Here is a 17,799-nt window from a genome sequence, read left to right on the forward strand (position 1 = left end):
CAATCCTACAACATAGGAACAACAAAATCAAGAAGCCCCTCGAGTGTGTTCACCATTTGGTTAGATTTGTACCTCAAATCCATTCAATAGAACATAGAACAGTACAGCACAGAACAGGTCCTTCGGCCCAGAATGTTGTGCCGAGCTTTATCTGAAACCAAGATCAAGCTATCCCACTCCCTATCATCCTGGAGTGCTCCATGTGCCTGTCCAATAACTGCTTAAATGTTCCTAAAGTGTCTGACTCCACTATCACTGCAGGCAGTCCATTCCACACCCCAACCACTCTCTGCGTAAAGAACCTACCTCTGATATCCTTCCTATATCTCCCACCATGAACCCTATAGTTATGTTCTCTTGTAATAGCTCCATCCACCCGAGGAAATAGTCTTTGAACGTTCACTCCCTTCATCATTTTATAAACCTCTATTAAGTCTCCCCTCAGCCTCCTCCGCTCCAGAGAGAACAGCCTTAGCTCCCTCAACCTTTCCTCATAGGACCTACCCTCCAAACCAGGCAGCATCCTGGTAAATCTCCTCTGCACTCTTTCCAGCGCTTCCACATCCTTCTTATAGTGAGGTGACCAGAACTGCACACAATATTCCAAATGTGGTCTCACCAAGGTCCTGTACAGTTGCAGCATAACCCCACGGCTCTTAAACTCCAACCCCCTGTTAATAAAAGCTAACACACTATAGGCCGCCTTCACAGCTCTATCCACTTGAGTGGCACCCTTTAGAGATCTGTGGATATGGACCCCAAGATCTCTCTGTACCTCCACAGTCTTCAGAACCCTACCTTTGACCCTGTAATCCACATTTAAATTAGTCCTACCAAAATGAATCACCTCACATTTATCAGGGTTAAACTCCATTTGCCATTTTTCAGCCCAGCTTTGCATCCTATCTCTGTCTCTTTGCAGCCTACAAAAGCCCTCCACCTCATCCACTACTCCATCAATCTTGGTGTCATCAGCAAATTTACTTCTCATTTTCTATGTACTTTGATATCCTTAACCAACAAAAATTTATTGGTGAAAGTGGTGAAAATTTCAAGTGGCCCAGCACCTGCAGCCTGCTGAGTGTGAGAATGCTAGATTTTCACTCCTCTTGTATGAAAAAAATGTTTCCTGATCTCACTCTTAAATCATCCAGCTCTAATTTTATTATTGTTCTCTTCTTATTCTGGTCTCCACCAACAAAGCAAGTGATTTCACTGTATCTATCTCAGCAAATTCCTATATTATTGTAAATGCTTTGATTAAATCACCTCTCAACCTTTTCTTATTTCTTCACTAAAAAGGCAGCACATCTTTGGAATACTCTACCCCAGGGGGTTGTGGAAACACAAGGGAATAAACCCATGTTTTTCCAATCGGTCTTCATAATTTAAGTACATAATTGTGCCAACTCACTTTGCAAATTTTACATAACTTACTCGGAATCCTAACAGTTTAATTTGAAAACTTGCATTTACATTTCTCTATCCCTTTGTCTGAAAAGCCGAGGTCCCAGTACAGATGTCCAGCCTGCAAGTTAGAAAAAGAATCCTTTCGGCCTAGCAGATATAGAAAACATCCATCGACCCCATCTACAATGTCAATGGTCATCTTAAAAAATATCAGTTACAGTCCACAAATCCATACAGACTCTTCTTGATCAGCGGATTCTTGCAGATACTCAACCAAGTTATGCAGACACTCTTTCTTTGATAATAGATTCCAGTAACCTCTTCATAATTGATGTTGAATGGACAGGTCAGTAGCCACCCATTTCCCTTTCCTCCTTTCGAACATCATTAAGTATCTCCAATTTTCCTTTCCCCGAGTAAAATTCCCAAATCTAGGAAGCTTTGGAAAATTATATAAGCAGATCTGTGAGCATAATGTTAGGCATAATATATTTTAGTCTGTTTCGCCCGTTATATAAAGTAACAGGTAAATTTAAAAGCAAAATACAATCATTTAAATCTCTATACAAATACACTGTAATCTCTCCGGAACATAAATCATTCAAAAACACCAGTTGTTCCAAGGATTCCCTCAGCAGCAATGGCAGCATTTTAGCACAGTGTTTTGAGAGCAGAAACATAGAGGATACAGTATTGGGAAAGACAGAACTATTTTTTTTGCTGTTTTATAATATTTTATCACTGTTTCAGGTAAACGTTTACATCTGCTCTGTCTTCTGGTTCACACACTCGCGGTTAGACATTCTAACATTATTCTATAATCCAGAGAATTCTAAAATCCAGAAATGCTCACAAGCATTCCGGAGAGGAGAGGTTACAATGTGTCTGACCCGAGGATATAATACAAATTAGTAAACTCCAAATATTTTAAATCAAAGCACACATTAAAAGCAAAATAAAACCATAAAGCAAAATAATACCTGAGAGCAGAATAAACACCCAATGACAAGAATGCATAATCAGGATCATAATAAAGGTACACAGAGGAGACACAGTGCGGAAGAATGTCAATTACTCCAACTGCAATAATCTTTCCATCCAACCAGTACTGTTGGTGAAATGATCCGTAACCTGAAGCAGGCCCATCTGGTGGATTCTCTGCCTGGAAAAGGGAAAAATCTTATGAGAGGATGTTCAAGCAATTTGCAAAATTTGCAGTTTAACGCAAATTAAATGATACAGAAATGAAACATATATAGAAGTCAGAAGTTTGACATCTTATAAATTGTGCTGCAGTAATCTCGCTTTAGGCTTGACCCTGAAAATTACGCAGTCTGCAAAATTAATTTTAAGTTGCACTTACAACTGGCATTTTAAGACAAACACTTGGCAATTCCAAAATGAGGAAGCCAATATATCCATTCTTTTTTAAAGCTAACATCAATTTGCTGAAAAGTATGTCATAATTGTTTTAAACAATCATTAAAAGGCTTTCAATCAATATCTCAAATATAAATCTTCTCAGTCAAGATACAATATTCTGCAGCCAGCCTGGCAAAAGTAAAAACTCATTCCCAAACATTGGCTGGTGAATTCTCAACGAATGCAACAAGTATAATAAAATAAATACATCATGCTGTGAACAACTGAGGTATGTTCCTCTTGTCCAAATCAGGGACGCAGCTCTGCCCTCTACCCAGCCACTATGGCTCCTTATGTCCTCTATGCCAACCTATGGCATTTCCATGCCCTTTTACCCATGATACACTACCTGGAACCAATGAACCCTCTAGTGTATAGTGGGATGTGTTCTGAAAAAGCTTCAAAAAATAATTCATTCATAACGCTCACCAATAAAAGCATTAATCATCCTTTAAAGTTGTCTGGACTCTCAACCAAGCCTCATTACGTGGAAGGGCGGAGCTTGGCTTTGGGGCATTGGAATATTATGTCCAGTTTTTATCTCCTTGCCCAAGGAAGGATCTATCTGCCATAGAGGGGGTGTAACACAGGTCCACCAGACAAATTCCTGGGATGGCAGAACTGTCCGAGGAGGAGAAATTGAGGAGACAGAGGCTGTATTCGCTAGTGTTTAGAAGAATGAGAGGTGATTTCACTGAAATGTACAAAATTCTTAGAGGGTTCGACAGGGTACATGCACAAAGGATGCTTCCCCTGGCAAGGTAAGGGGTCAGCTGAGATTAGGAGGAATTTCTTAATTAAAAAGACAGCAAATCTTTGGAATTCACTACCCCTGAGGGTTGTGGAAGCTCAGTCATTGAGTACGTGCAAGACATCGATAATTTCTGGATATTGACATTACGGAATATGGGGATAGTTCAGGAAAATGGAGATAAGGTAGAAGATCAGCCTAGCTGATCTAGTTCAAAGGCAAAACAGGCTTAAGAGGATGGATGGTCTACACCTGTTCCAAATACAGGTGAAGTGAGTGTCAACAAGATGGCAGATGTGAGGAAGTTATTCACTTTGGTCATGAGAATTAAAAAGCAGAATATTTTTAAAAGGTGGGAGGCCTGTAAGTGTTGATGTTCAAAGAAACTTGGGTGTGCTCTTACAATAACACAGGAAGTTACCATGCAAGTATAGCATGTATTTAAAAAGATAAATGGCATGTTGAGTATAGGAATAAAGACGACCTGCTACAATTGTACAGGGTTTTGGTGAGACCACATCTGGAGTAGTGTGTGAAAGTCTGGCCTCCACATTTAAAGTAAGAGAGTTTTAATAACACCAGGTTAAAGTCCAACAGGTTTATTTGGTAGCAAATACCATTAGCTTTCGGAGCGCTGCTCCTTCGTCAGATGGAGTGTGACATTTCCCCTCCATCTGACAAAGGAGCAGCGCTCCGAAAGCTAATGGTATTTGCTACCAAATAAACCTGTTGGACTTTAACCTGGTGTTATTAAAACTCTTACTGTGTTCACCCCAGTCCAACGCCGGCACCTCCACATCATGTCCACAATTAAAGACAGGATTTGCTTGCATTGGAGGCAGTATAGCGAAGGTTCACTAAACTGGTTCCTAAAAAGGTTGTCCTATGATGAAAGGCTGAATAATTTGGCCTAATATTCTCTGAAATTCAGAATAATGAGGGAATTTCATTGAAATGAACAAGATTTTGAAGGGGCTCGACAGGGAGATGCTGCAAGATTGTTTCCACTGGGTGAGGAATCGAAAACATGAGGGCACAATCTCAGGATAAGGGGGCAATCATTTAGGACTGAGGAGGAGGAGAAATTACTTCACTCAAAGGGTTATGAATCTTTGGAATCCTCTGCCCCACAAGTTTGTGGGTGCTTCATCTGTGAATACATTTATGGCCGAGATAGACAGACTTTTGGTCTCTCAAGGAATCAATGGATTTGGAGACTATGCAGGAATATAGAGTTGAAACCCAAGATCAACCATGACCGCATTAAATGGCAGAGCAGTCTCAACATGTGACGTGGTCTACTCCTGCTCCCATTTCTTGTGACCTTGGGCCCGACATGCTGAGTACTTCTAGTACTTTCTGTTTTTATCTCTGATTAGAGAAAGACAGTGAATGTTTCCGGTCACAGACCTTTCACAGATGCTGGCAGGCCTGATGAGTTTTCCCAGAAGTTTCTGTTTTAATCTCAAATTTTCAGTGCAGTATTTTGCTTTGTTCATAATTCCTACACTGCTTGATGTAATATATGGGTGTTCAGGGTAGTAAGGGCTAAAATGGGACTGGGAAACTGTCCCGTCTACATTATGATGTGGAGAGTCACATGATAGTGGAACTGTGTGTAGTGAGAGTTTGAAAGAAATTGGCATGAAGACAGCACCTAGTTAGGACTATTACCTTGGAGAAATGTGTATAGTTGTTCGTCAACAATAAACAGTTTACGTTCAATCACACATATCCCCAGACCGCTTAGTGAGACACCGAGTAACCTTACAACAGTTGAGTTCTGCTTTGGAGTTGAAACCCAAGTTCTGTAATTTTACAGAAATCTGCAGAAGTACATGATGAGTAGTTTTGATTTGCAAAAACCCAGATTAAGTTACTCAAAATTTGATAGAAAGCTTCAGTCAGCAAAAATCAAGCCTTTAACACACAAACAACTTTTGCACTGCTTACAACTAGTTTCTTTTGAAGTTATTTCCAAGTAGATGTTTTCCAGTCGTTTGACAGCAGCGTTCAACCACTTCGAACGGATATCAACATTATATCATTATAGGCTGCTAGGATTGACAGGCTGCTGACTGAAATATATTTTAAATTAGAATGAACAGTGTGTGGAGGAAACAATGAGATGAAGGAGAAGAATGTAGGACAGAATGGCAATAAAAGAATAATTGAAGATGAGTAGAGATGAAGTTACAGGAACAGAGAACATGTTTATATTTTCTGAGGTTCACAATACAATGCTCGATCAGCTTGGAATATTGTGACGTTAGGGTACCTTTAAGAAATGTTTTTTTTTAAATCATTTTCTCTGCAGCTGACCAGCTTCAGTTTTTTTTTCATTAGGTCACCGCCTGGCTGCTAGAAGTCCTTATATTGCTACTTCAATGGCTTAAATTGCTTATTTTTACTCTGCGATCTTTTATGACCTTGCATTGTGAAGTGGAAGACTGATTGACAAGTCAAAATCAGGTGGTTCCTCCCCAGGAAAAAATCTACGGATTCATTTTCAGTTTTAGTTTAGAAGGGACATCAAGCTGAAAAGAAGTGTTTCTCTCTCTCTCCCCCTGGTTTTGGAAATTCTGCTGTTAGCTGGAAGCAAGGTTCCTGGCCTTCCTGGAGTGGAAAAGCTATTGGCTGGCTTGCCTAGAGTCTCTCCCTGGTGTTTGGGAAGATGTTCTGACTCCAAGCTTGTCTGTGTGTGCCTTAAGGGATGATGTGGAGATGCCGGCATTGGACTGGGGTAAGCACAGTAAGAAGTCTCACAACACCAGGTTGAAGTCCAACAGGTTTATTTGGTAGCACAAGCTTTCGGAGCGCTGCTCCTTCATCAGATGAGTGGGAGTCATGTTCACAAACAGGGCTTATATAGACACAAACTCAATTCACAAGATAATGGTTGGAATGTGAGTCTTGGTTGGAAGACTCGCATTCCAACCATTATCTTGTAAATTGAGTTTGTGTTTTTATATTCTTAAACAAGCTCCTTCGTGGGTCAGTTGAATCATACCTAATGTGAAATCTCTCATGCTCACCCTAGCCAAATTCAAAGTGCAAAATTTTTATAAAACACCTTGTTATATTGTTATAATTCAGGTCAAACTCTGAAGTATTTTCCACCAGTCTGCTTTAGGGAAACTTAGACTGTCACTTGGTCCTTACTGGAGTTAGAAAAAAGTATACTCTATGGTGCTAAACTAATCGGTATGTTCAGAACACTATCTGGCTGACGCACTTCATGCATCTTTTATGAAACATTTACCTGCAGGTTCTGTGCAGTTCACTACAAATTATTATTTTTTTAAATATAAGACTCTCGTTTCCTTTTAAGATGCACTTTTTATTAATGATTTGATGCTTTGATGATTAAGTGCAAAGCAGCAGACAAAATTCTTAAGATTCAGTTCCTTAATCAGATATTTTCAAGGAATAGTTGAGAATGCTTTTAAAGCTTGCATCTATAAAGAGCTCACACTAAATTATAATAAATTATCACTAAAATAAACTTTCAATTGCTACATTTCAAATCTACAATCATTTCTTGCAGTTACAGAAACAGATTTATACCATCAGTTGAAAGATTTTCTTCCATAAGTCCATTAAAGAGTAGTATTCACAAGATGACAGGTTTACCACTTTCCAAGAAAAACTGCTGGAATTGCACATTGGTCATCTGGACTATTGAATCAGACACCAGAATCATGGAAATCACACAACAGCAAGAATGCAAGATTTTGTCTTTGGCTGTAATATTTTCCTATAAATTCTAATTGTATCAATTTTGCTCAGTAAAACATTATTAACCCGCTAGTAGTAATTTTTTTAAATACTTTTCCAATTCAATCAAATCAAGTCCAATTCAGAGTCTCAACAAGTTGAGACATTTCCGATCCAAACTGACAAGACAGGGTATGAGACCCTTTACCCTGTCTTGGGCCTGATCTACATGAGCCAAGCTAATTGGAGTAGGCAGACGTCTCCGCCCCCAAGGCTTGATCTCATTTGCATCTTAGCCAAAAGGCCGAGATGCCGCTTTTAAAAATTGCTTCATATGAAAATGAAGCTTAAATGCAACCCAATGGCCATGACCAAGTGCAGCATCAGCAGACCACACTTGATTTTAGCCAAAAAATGCTGATAATTAAAAAATCTTGCATTATTGCTCTTGGTCCAGCTATCTATTCTTTGTGTGTTTCTGGCATCAGGTTTGGAGTTCCTCATTTTGATGCTACTGGCAGATCCAGCTCTCTGCTCCCCAAGGTTGCTTCAGTTTTTCTCTTTTTCTATCCAGTTGCTCTCAAGGCTAATACTGCTCAATTTAATATGATCATTTAAATGTACAAATTTTAGAACTGTTTGTAATGAGCAGTAAGTAGTTTTTGGCTTGGTTATTGGCTCATGTTTTCAGAATGTTACAAATGGGATACAGTGACTAAGGGCAGTTCAAGAAAATTAGAATGCTGTTCCAAGTTACGGGGGTACTTGTGGTTTGTCTGGCAGTGTTCTGTGGGCACTGTGCTTCTTTTGGCTTGTTCTAAACCACCATTTACCCTAACAGTGTTTCTTTGTCAGTATTTCAGGGCTGTCTCGCTGGACCAAGAGCAATAATGCAAGATTTTTAAATTATCAGCATTTACTGCTAGCGGGTTAATAATGTTTTACTGAGCAAAATTGTAATTTGATACAATTAGAATTTATAGAAAAATATTACAGCCAAAGACAAAATCTTGCATTCTTGCTGTTGTTCGATTTCCATGATTCTGGTGTCTGATTCAAGTCTCATACAAGCTATGTTAACTTGGAACAGTTCAAAAGCTGTTCAAACCCATGTATCATTCATTTTTTGAGTCTCTTTTACTCTACAGTAGAACCAGGAGTATAATCCCCAGAATAACCAGCATTCTCACTGGCATCTAACTTGACTTACTTAGTCATCATTAATAAGTGACCTTGATCATTGGGAATCGACTTCTTCAGAAAGTAATATAGAATATTTTTTCAAAAAATAAACACAAGCAACCATGTCCAACAAGGAATGTGGTATAATAACCATTGCAACTGTTTTCCATTACAATTTTAATAACAATATTGAAACAAAAATGAATACAGTAGCCAGATCAAAGCCTACAAAGTGATCTGGGACTTCCATTAATTGTTAGCACATGTGCTAAAACTATTCAATGAAAAGGCATTTGTAGCATAGATATCCACTTGCTTCTTACCATTTAACAAAAAAGGTAGAGGACAATACAGACAAGCTGTCCTTTCCAAAGTTATTTCATTTAAATAGAAATATGATCTCATCCAAATGACCCTCAATTTACTCGCTAGTTTGGAAAATGCATTTCAGGACCAACATCTCAAACTTCACACATTACAAAACACAAAGTACTTTATTTCACCCTCTGAGATTGATCGCACTGAAGCTATTATAGACAGGAGCGTGGCATCTATTCTTTGGACATTCATCAAAGCACTGCAGAAAGCAAACTCATATCAAAGAGGCAACTGGCCTCTGAAATTGAAAATCAAGGAAAGTGATGAAACTTCATAGAAATAATAATTTACGAAGCATGAAAAATACTCGTGGTGTTTATTGACCATTGATCCAACCACTTCATCTGTGCTCCAGTACTCTATGCCCTTTCCCAACTTGGTTAGCTGGAACAAATACATTTCACACATTTAATCTATGCAACTCCTTGGTTGTCCTACCTGGAAGTAAGTTAAATCATTGTGAGAAAAGATTCCATTGAAAGGTGACTCATGCAAGACTTCTTGAGAAAGTGAGAGGGCATGGGATCCAAGGGGCTGTTGCCTTGTGGATCCAGAACTGGCTTGCCTGCAGAAGGCAGAGAGTGGCTGTGGAGGGGTCTTTCTCTGCATGGAGGTCAGTGACCAGTGGAGTGCCCCAGGGATCTGTTCTGGGACCCTTGCTGTTTGTCATTTTCATAAATGACCTGGATGAGGAAGTGGAGGGATGGGTTGGTAAGTTTGCTGACGACACCAAGGTAGGTGGTGTTGTGGATAGTTTGGAGGGATGTCAGAAGTTGCAGCGAGACATAGATAGAATGCAAGACTGGGCGGAGAAGTGGCAGATGGACTTCAACCCGGATAAGTGTGTAGTGATCCATTTTGGCAGATCCAATGGGATGGAGCAGCAGTATAAAATGAAGGGTACCATTCTTAGCAGTGTAGAGGATCAGAAGGACCTTGGGGTCCGGGTCCATAGGACTCTTAAATCGGCCTCGCAGGTGGAGGATGCGGTCAAGAAGGCGTATGGCGTACTGGCCTTCATTAATCGAGGGATTGAGTTTAGGAGTCGGGAGATAATGCTGCAGCTTTATAGGACCCTGGTTAGACCCCACTTGGAGTACTGCGCGCAGTTCTGGTCACCTCATTACAGGAAAGATGTTGAAGCCATTGAAAGGGTGCAGAGGAGATTTACAAGGATGTTGCCTGGATTGGGGGGCATGCCTTATGAGGATAGGTTGAGGGAGCTTGGTCTCTTCTCCCTGGAGAGACGAAGGATGAGAGGTGACCTGATAGAGGTTTACAAGATGTTGAGGGGTCTGGATAGGGTGGACTCTCAGAGGCTATTTCCAAGGGCTGAAATGGTTGCTACGAGAGGACACAGGTTTAAGGTGCTGGGGGGTAGGTACAGGGGGGATGTCAGGGGTAAGTTTTTCACTCAGAGGGTGGTGGGTGAGTGGAATCGGCTGACGTCGGTGGTGGTGGAGGCAAACTCGTTGGGGTCTTTTAAGAGACTTCTGGATGAGTACATGGGATTTAATGGGATTGAGGGCTATAGATAGGCCTAGAGGTGGGGATGTGATCGGCGCAACTTGTGGGCCGAAGGGCCTGTTTGTGCTGTGGCTTTCTATGTTCTATAAAACTAACCTTTTAAAACACACCAAATGTAGTTTAAATGAAAACATTTTTGGGTGCATATCAATGGAAAAGTTGCAGTGCAGATGCAGAGCAAGATTTCTAGTAAGCTTCTGAATGTCTTAAACCTGGATGATGCAAGACCCCTAAAGGAAACTCTCACAATAGCCTGAGTTCACACTGCATGCAGTACAACACAAGCTCTATTCATCATAACTTTATTTTATTATGCTTTTACCATTACTAGAAAATGGACATTTTCACTTCTACCTCATAACATGAAGAATTAGACACTGGATGATGGGGTTCTGTGCTTGCATTTAAACATGTGCATGCAGTGCTCTAACTCAACTTCCTGGCTACCATCTCAAGCTAAATTAGGGAGCTTAGGCAGCTTGACATGCTACCTAACCCTAAGCTAGGCTTTGTTCCTCATTTTCAAACTATTACCAAAATTACTTTAGTTTATTTTCAAGCCATCGACCAGACCTCTCGCCCATAGTTGTCATTATTTAACTAACAGGATATAGATAGGCTGGAAATTTGGGCAAACAAATGGCAGATGGAGTTCAATCCTGATAAATGCGAAGTGATGCATTTTGGTGGGAATAATGTAGGGAGGAGCTACACGATAAATGGAAGAACCATAAAGGGTGTAGAGACGCAGAGGGACCTGGGTGTGCAAGTCCACAGATCTTTGAAGGTGACGTCACAGGTGGAGAAGGTGGTGAAGAAGGCATATGGCATGCTTGCCTTTATAGGACGGGGCATAGAGTATAAAAGTTGGGGTCTGATGTTGCAGATGTATAGAACGTTGGTTCGGCCGCATTTGGAATACTGCGTCCAGTTCTGGTCGCCACACTACCAGAAGGACGTGGAGGCTTTGGAGAGAGTACAGAGGAGGTTTACCAGGATGTTGCCTGGTATGGAGGGGCTTGGTTGTGAGGAGAGATTGGGGAAACTGGGGTTGTTCTCCTTGGAAAGACGGAGGATGAGGGGAGACTTAATAGAGGTGTATAAAATTATGAAAAGCATAGATAGGGTGAACGGTGGGAAGCTTTTCCCCTGGTCTGTGGTGACGTTCACGAGGGGTCATAGGTTCAAGGTGAAGGGGGGGGAGGTTTAACACAGATATCAGAAGGACATATTTTACACAGAGGGTCGTGGGGGCCTGGAATGTGTTGCCGGGCAAGGTGGTGGAGGCGGACACACTGGGAACGTTTAAGACTTATCTAGACAGCTATATGAACGGAGTGGGAATGGAGGGATACAAAAGAGTGGTCTAGTTTGGACCAGGGAGCGGCGCGGGCTAATTGTTCTTTGTTTCACGTTTCAAGGCTTCATTCTATGATCATCTTGCTGGTGCCAGTACAGAGCGAGACTGCGGATAGTTGGGAACCTATCTCGGGGGCAGGGAATTCAGATGGTGTTCGTAAAGCAGAAGTGGAAATGAATAGGGTTGGGAAGCATTTTCTGATCAGGGCCAGTGTGATCTCCTGGACTCGTTTCGATCGCCACAGGGGGTCGGAGAGAAATTTCCCAGATTTTTTTCCCCCATATTGGCCCTGGGGTTTTCACTCTGGGTTTTCGCCTCTCCCTGGAGATCACATGGTCTGGAATGGGGGGGTGGGGGTGAGTTAATAGGTTGTGATGAACAAAGCATCGTAGCTGTGAGGGACAGCTCGGTGGATAGGATATTAGGATGTAGATAGGCTGGAAAATTGGGCGGGGATCCTGGATTCAATCCTGGACCGGGGAGCGGCGCGGGCTTGGAGGGCCGAAGGGCCTGTTCCTGTGCTGTATTGTTCTTTGTTCTTAACTTGTTCCTAAGGACACTACGGGCAGGATTTTACGGCCTCGCTCGGGTGAGACCGAAAATTGCCACCCGAGGTCAATGGAAATTTGTCGGACCCTCACCAGTGCCAATTCCGTGGCGGGTGAGGTGGTAGAGTTCCGGCCCATATCTTTTTTCACAGTGAATGCGCTCACATGCTCAACATGCTCTTTGCAAATTACAATTTATTTAGAATGGTGCAGCCCATGTTCTCATTTAACAGTTGACAAAGATTCTCCTGGTCATCATCTGTCCCATCAAATAGATTTTCAGATACTTATTTTCAGAGTCAAATCTCACCAGGCTTTGTTTAATTTCACTTTAACAAAGTTTCTTCATCCATATGTCCCCACTTTAACCAACTGATTCCAGTTCTGTTTTCTGCTACACTCTATGGCCACTGTGTCGTACCTCTTGCAAATCCCTTCTCAAACTTTTTTCTTCCCTGTTTTCAAAGTATTCCATAAAATATCCCTCATTTACTCTGCTTTTAACTTTCTATCTTCATTTTTCCCTCCTGCTCAGGGTCCAGGAGAATAAGAAAATAACTGGAAGACAGTTTAAGGGAGGGTTGAGGGGAAAATATTCTCACCCAGAGGGTGGTAGGGATCTGGAACTCTCATTGGTGGGAGAGACAGAATCCCTCATCAGATGTAAAAAGAGACCTGCATAAGCACTTGCAGTGCTTTAACCTGCAGGACTATGGACCAAGAACTGGAAAGTGGGATTAGGCTGGATAACGCTTTTTTTGGTCTGGCACAGCACAATGGGCCAAATTGCCTCTTTCTGTGCCATAACCTTTCCACAATTCTATGTGCAATATTTCTCTGACGTATTAAGCACCCAATAATATTCTAGGACATGGGGGAATGTTATACAATATGATAGCCAAGAACCTCTGATCTGCGCCAGAATCCCTACTTCCAACCACATCAGACACAAAGTTACTCACTTACATTCTTGTGATTTTTCGAGCCTGTCTTATCATAGAACCCACAGCGCAGAAGCGGGCCATTCGGCCCATCAAGTCTGCACCGATAACAATCCCACCCTATCCCTCGAATGCCACGTATTTACCCTGCTAATCCCCCTGACACTAAAGGATAATTTAGCATGGCCAAAATCAATCTAACCTGTACATTTTTGGAGTGTGAGAAGAAACCGGAGCACCCGGGGGAAACCCATGCAGACATGATTCCTGCCGTTGATCACTGGGGAGAACGTGCAAACGCCACACAGATAGTCACCCGAGGCTGGAACTGAAACCAGGTCCCTGGCACTGTGAGGCAGCAGTGATAAACACTGTGCCACCATGCCACCCAACCGTGTCTTCCAATGGAGGATCCTTCCAAACTCATGTAGTGCAGCAAGGTAAGTAGATGAGGGGGTAAGGTAGCAGGTAATTGGGTGAGGGGGTAGGGAGGCAGATAGGTGAGGGGAAGGGTTGCAGGTGCGTGAGTAGGGTGGCAGGTGTCTATGGGGGCCATCGGGGATAGTCTGTGGGGATTAGGGGGAGAGTCAGAAATTTGGGTAACAGTTGGGGTTAGGGGATGAGCCTGAAGATTAGATTGAGGGAATAATCAGGGTAGTTGCGGCAGGGAGCTTTTGTGGGGCAGTCAGGGTTCAGGTGAGTAGTCGAGGGTTGGTCAAAAGGAGGGTAGTCGGGGGTGCGGCCAGTAGTGGGGTCAGGATGGAGGTACTCGAGGGTAGGGGTATAGTTGCCCAGGAGTTAGAACTGATGGAGTTAGAACTGATTTTAATCCCAATTTTTCCAGTGAGTCAGAGCGATCCAATGTCACTGACATGAACTCAGACCTTTTCAGGGCGGCAGAGGGATCCGATATTGAATATTGGGGAGGACCTGCTAGCTACATCGCCTCGGAGATCAGAGGCTCTGGGCCTATGCTGTTGACTTTGTTGTGACCTGCATCTTCACCACCAATCTGATCTGCTAATTAATTGTGTGCTGTTCTCCAGATACTGCTCGGAGAACAGAAGCTGCAGAATAACAGAGGGCTAGATGTAGGTGCCTGGCCAGCGGCATCGATATCCCATAAAGGAATAATAAAAAGTTTATTTGTTAGTGTCACAAGTAGATTCACATTAACAATGCAATGAAGTTGATGTGAAAATCCCCTACTCGCCACACTCTAGCGCCTGTTTGGGTACACCGAGGGAGAATTTAACATGACCAATGCACCTAACCAGCATGTCTTTCAGACTGAGGGAGGAAACCGGAGCACCTGGATGAAACTCTCACAGACACAGGGAGAACGTGCAGACTCCGTGACCCAAGGCTGGAATTGAACCCGGGTCCCTGGTGTTGTGAGGCAACAGCACTAATGATTCTGCTACCGAGCCAGATGAGATTCTCAGTGGATCAGAGGATTGTCAGTGGATATTTGGAAAACTATTTCTCGAGTATGTAGCACGCAGGCTGCTTATTGTATTCTTGATTTCATATTTTTAATAAATTTCACAATTTAAGAAAAGTCGTCTTACGAGATACACAATTACTTTTGCCCATTTCCATTCTCCTACTTCCCTCAGAAGGTTGTCTCCTTGTTCGGCCATGGTTCCACAAGGGCTGGTCATCCTTTATTGCTTTGTTCATATTTATTATAAATGCAAGAGTCTAACTAAAAAGCGTTGGTTATGGCAGCTATGATAGCAGAGTCTGATCCCATTAAACATCCACACGAGATGTGCACCCTTTTCAGATGAAGCCAATTACAGCACCATAACGGTTTCCCTGGCATCAAACAACCAACTCAACACAAAACGGAGATTAAATGTGTGAAATTACTGCTCTGTATTGTGAGGCTAGCAATGCAATTGATATGAATTTATATATGCTTTTTTATATTTAAGGGGAATGTTTAAAATTCAGCTTTATTCTACAGGCAGTCAGTATACCTGTGAAAACATTGAGCTCAGATGTTAGAATAATTACTCCTTTCAGCTAGGAATTTGATACAGCTAATGAACTTTAGTTACTCAAAAGATTATTTGGGAAGATTGACAGGATCATGTGGTGATGTGGTTATTGGGCAGAGCTCGGTTTGTAGCAGAGAGAAGAAGCTGGGAATTGTTTGAAGGCAGAAGCTTCTGCAAACTTCTGAAACTTATTTTTCTCTCTGAAAGCTTCAAGATGGTCCAACCCATTATAACAAGTATATTTATGGTTGCTACATAGCATTTAAGCCTCTAAGAGGAATATTGCTTACTTGGAATGGGAAAAGTAAAACTGCTTCCTCTCATTTTTAAATATTGTTCAACTGTCAATGGTTAAGCTGCTTCATTTGTTAGAGTTATATTTAAACTGTGTTATTAAATAGAGTTTGTTTTACTATAAAATGTCCTAATCTGTCAGTGGAATTACTCCTGGAGCGAAACATCCTATCCTCACATTTATATTATACCAAAATAGAAAAATTGTCGGGGTCTAGTCTGGCGTCCAAATGTAACTTGGAGTTCTGATCCAGTACCTTAACAGAATGACTGCTGGATCAACACACCATATTCTATAGCAGGAATCAGATCAGTACCTTAACATAAAAGTTCATCTTCATTATTTCCATCAGCAATGTTCTTTCAGTGCACGCAGGACTGATTCCACATTTTCTAATAATGCTGATTTAAAATGAACTGTTTGCAGATATCCAACGGGTTAACTGTAAAATTGTTTAATTGCTCAGTTGTATTTTGTCACGTATACAAAGCTATTATTTTGTTTCTTCAAAGAATATTAAAGCTGGTCACATAAAGGAGATGATCAAGGGTACAACATGTGGCCAACGAGACTAAAAGATTCATATTTCAAATGCATAAATGAACTATGTTTATTAGAGATTTGTTTTGATAATTTATCTTGGCTTTACAAGATAGATAAATAAATTTTCTTTCCAGATAGTTAATGTTACATGAAGACATGAGACAGGTCTCCTTAAGTGAGATCAAAGAAAGGAGCAGAATAATAGGCTCTAAATTCAAGGAGGAGCTACAAGGAGCAGAGAGTGAAGTGAACACGAGTGGAGCCCTGAAGATCTGAAAAGGTTGGTGCCTCTGTGCTGTGGGCCATTGAGGCAAAGGTACCCCTTTGGAACTGTGCTATCTTGCTTGGCATGGCCGAAAGTCTGAGGTTGTGCCTGGAAAATAAAGCTCTAGTGTACTCAAGAGGTTAAGGAGAATTTTTGTCAGAGCTGCTCTGATGAAGGGTTATCCTGACTCGAAACTTGGGGCTCTATTCCCTCTCCACAGATGCTGTCAGACCTGCTGAGTTTTTCCAGCATTTCCCATCATAAGAAGGGTAAGCAGCCAACTGGATCACTCCAAAGTTGAATTTAACTTTTTATATAGTGAAATAAATGATTACAATACTATGGGAGTTTGCCCATTCTCCCCCTGGATTTCCTCTGGGTGCTTGGGTTTCCTCTCAGTCCAAAGATGTGGAGGTTACGTTCACTGACCATGTTAAATTGCCCTTAGTGTCCCAAGATGTGTAAGTAAAGAGGATTCGCAGAGTAAATAGAGGATAGGGTGTGGTAAGATGCTCTGTCAGAGAGTTGGTGCAGACTCAATGGACCGAATGGCCTCCTCCTTCACTGTAAGGATTCCATGAGATTCGAATATGACGATAGAAGCTAAAATATTACAAACTTTATGAAAATTTTTATTTTTATTACAGAAACATTTAACTTTCTGCAAATATATTAACTTTTCAGAGCCGAAGGGCATTAGCAGTCATTCAAAAGTTAGTACACCGTTAAAAACCCAGTTACACCTCATTCAACACTATGAAACATTTTTAAGGATATTTGCATTGAGACTATTAATGCAAAAATAGATGTTTTTGTCAATTCACTAATTGCTAAGGGATTGTAAACTGGATTTTTGCAGAGTTGGGAAGACTCCATCGTCCTTTTAAAATGGCAGACAGAACCTGGATGTGGAACTCGCACACTATTTCCAACAGATGTACTTTTACACAGCAGGGAGAGGAAAGCAGGCCGTGATTCCCAAAGGCAGGAAACCTGAGCTCAACGGTATTAAGATCAAACAGACCCCATTTTGGTTCTTTCAAGGGTGTTAACCCACAGTGTGGGAGTCATGAATTGATGGAATATATATGCATGCCCTTTTAGGGAGGTTAAGGCCTGTTTAAGTGTCATGTTCTTCAGTGTTTTTTATATTCCCTGCTCTTTCAACTTGGAAAAAACGCAGGCTTAAGTTATCAGTGAGAATTTTAAAAAAAACGTTGAACAGCTTTGACTGATAGGCCATTTTGTGCAAGTGAGAAAAAGTGACATTTTACAGTTTCACTAGAGATCTTTACTGCTTTTTTCCAAGGGTTGTTATCATGTCATTATGAATGCTTGGCTGAGTTTCAGAAGCCTCAACAGCATTATTTCAGCAGATAGTTCTGAGTTCGAAGTTTGATTGAGCTTGAAAAGACTATTAAGGGATTTCATGTGATTACGGAATAGAAGTGTTT

General features: G+C 41.4%; 1 protein-coding gene across 8 annotated transcripts in view; it reads right to left on the bottom strand.

Annotated features, from left to right (window-relative positions):
• ate1 (arginyltransferase 1) overlaps positions 1-17,799 on the bottom strand; it is a 250,584-nt gene that overhangs the window by 113,391 nt on the left and 119,394 nt on the right. For all 8 annotated transcript variants that reach the window (XM_078223360.1, XM_078223355.1, XM_078223357.1 and 5 more), the window contains one exon: positions 2,391-2,572. In XM_078223360.1, the coding sequence (XP_078079486.1) occupies positions 2,391-2,572 (182 nt within the window). The remainder of the gene's footprint in view (positions 1-2,390; positions 2,573-17,799) is intronic.

The sequence above is a fragment of the Mustelus asterias genome, chromosome 11, assembly GCF_964213995.1.
Source record: "Mustelus asterias chromosome 11, sMusAst1.hap1.1, whole genome shotgun sequence".
In the NCBI taxonomy this organism is placed as follows: Eukaryota; Metazoa; Chordata; class Chondrichthyes; order Carcharhiniformes; family Triakidae; genus Mustelus; species Mustelus asterias.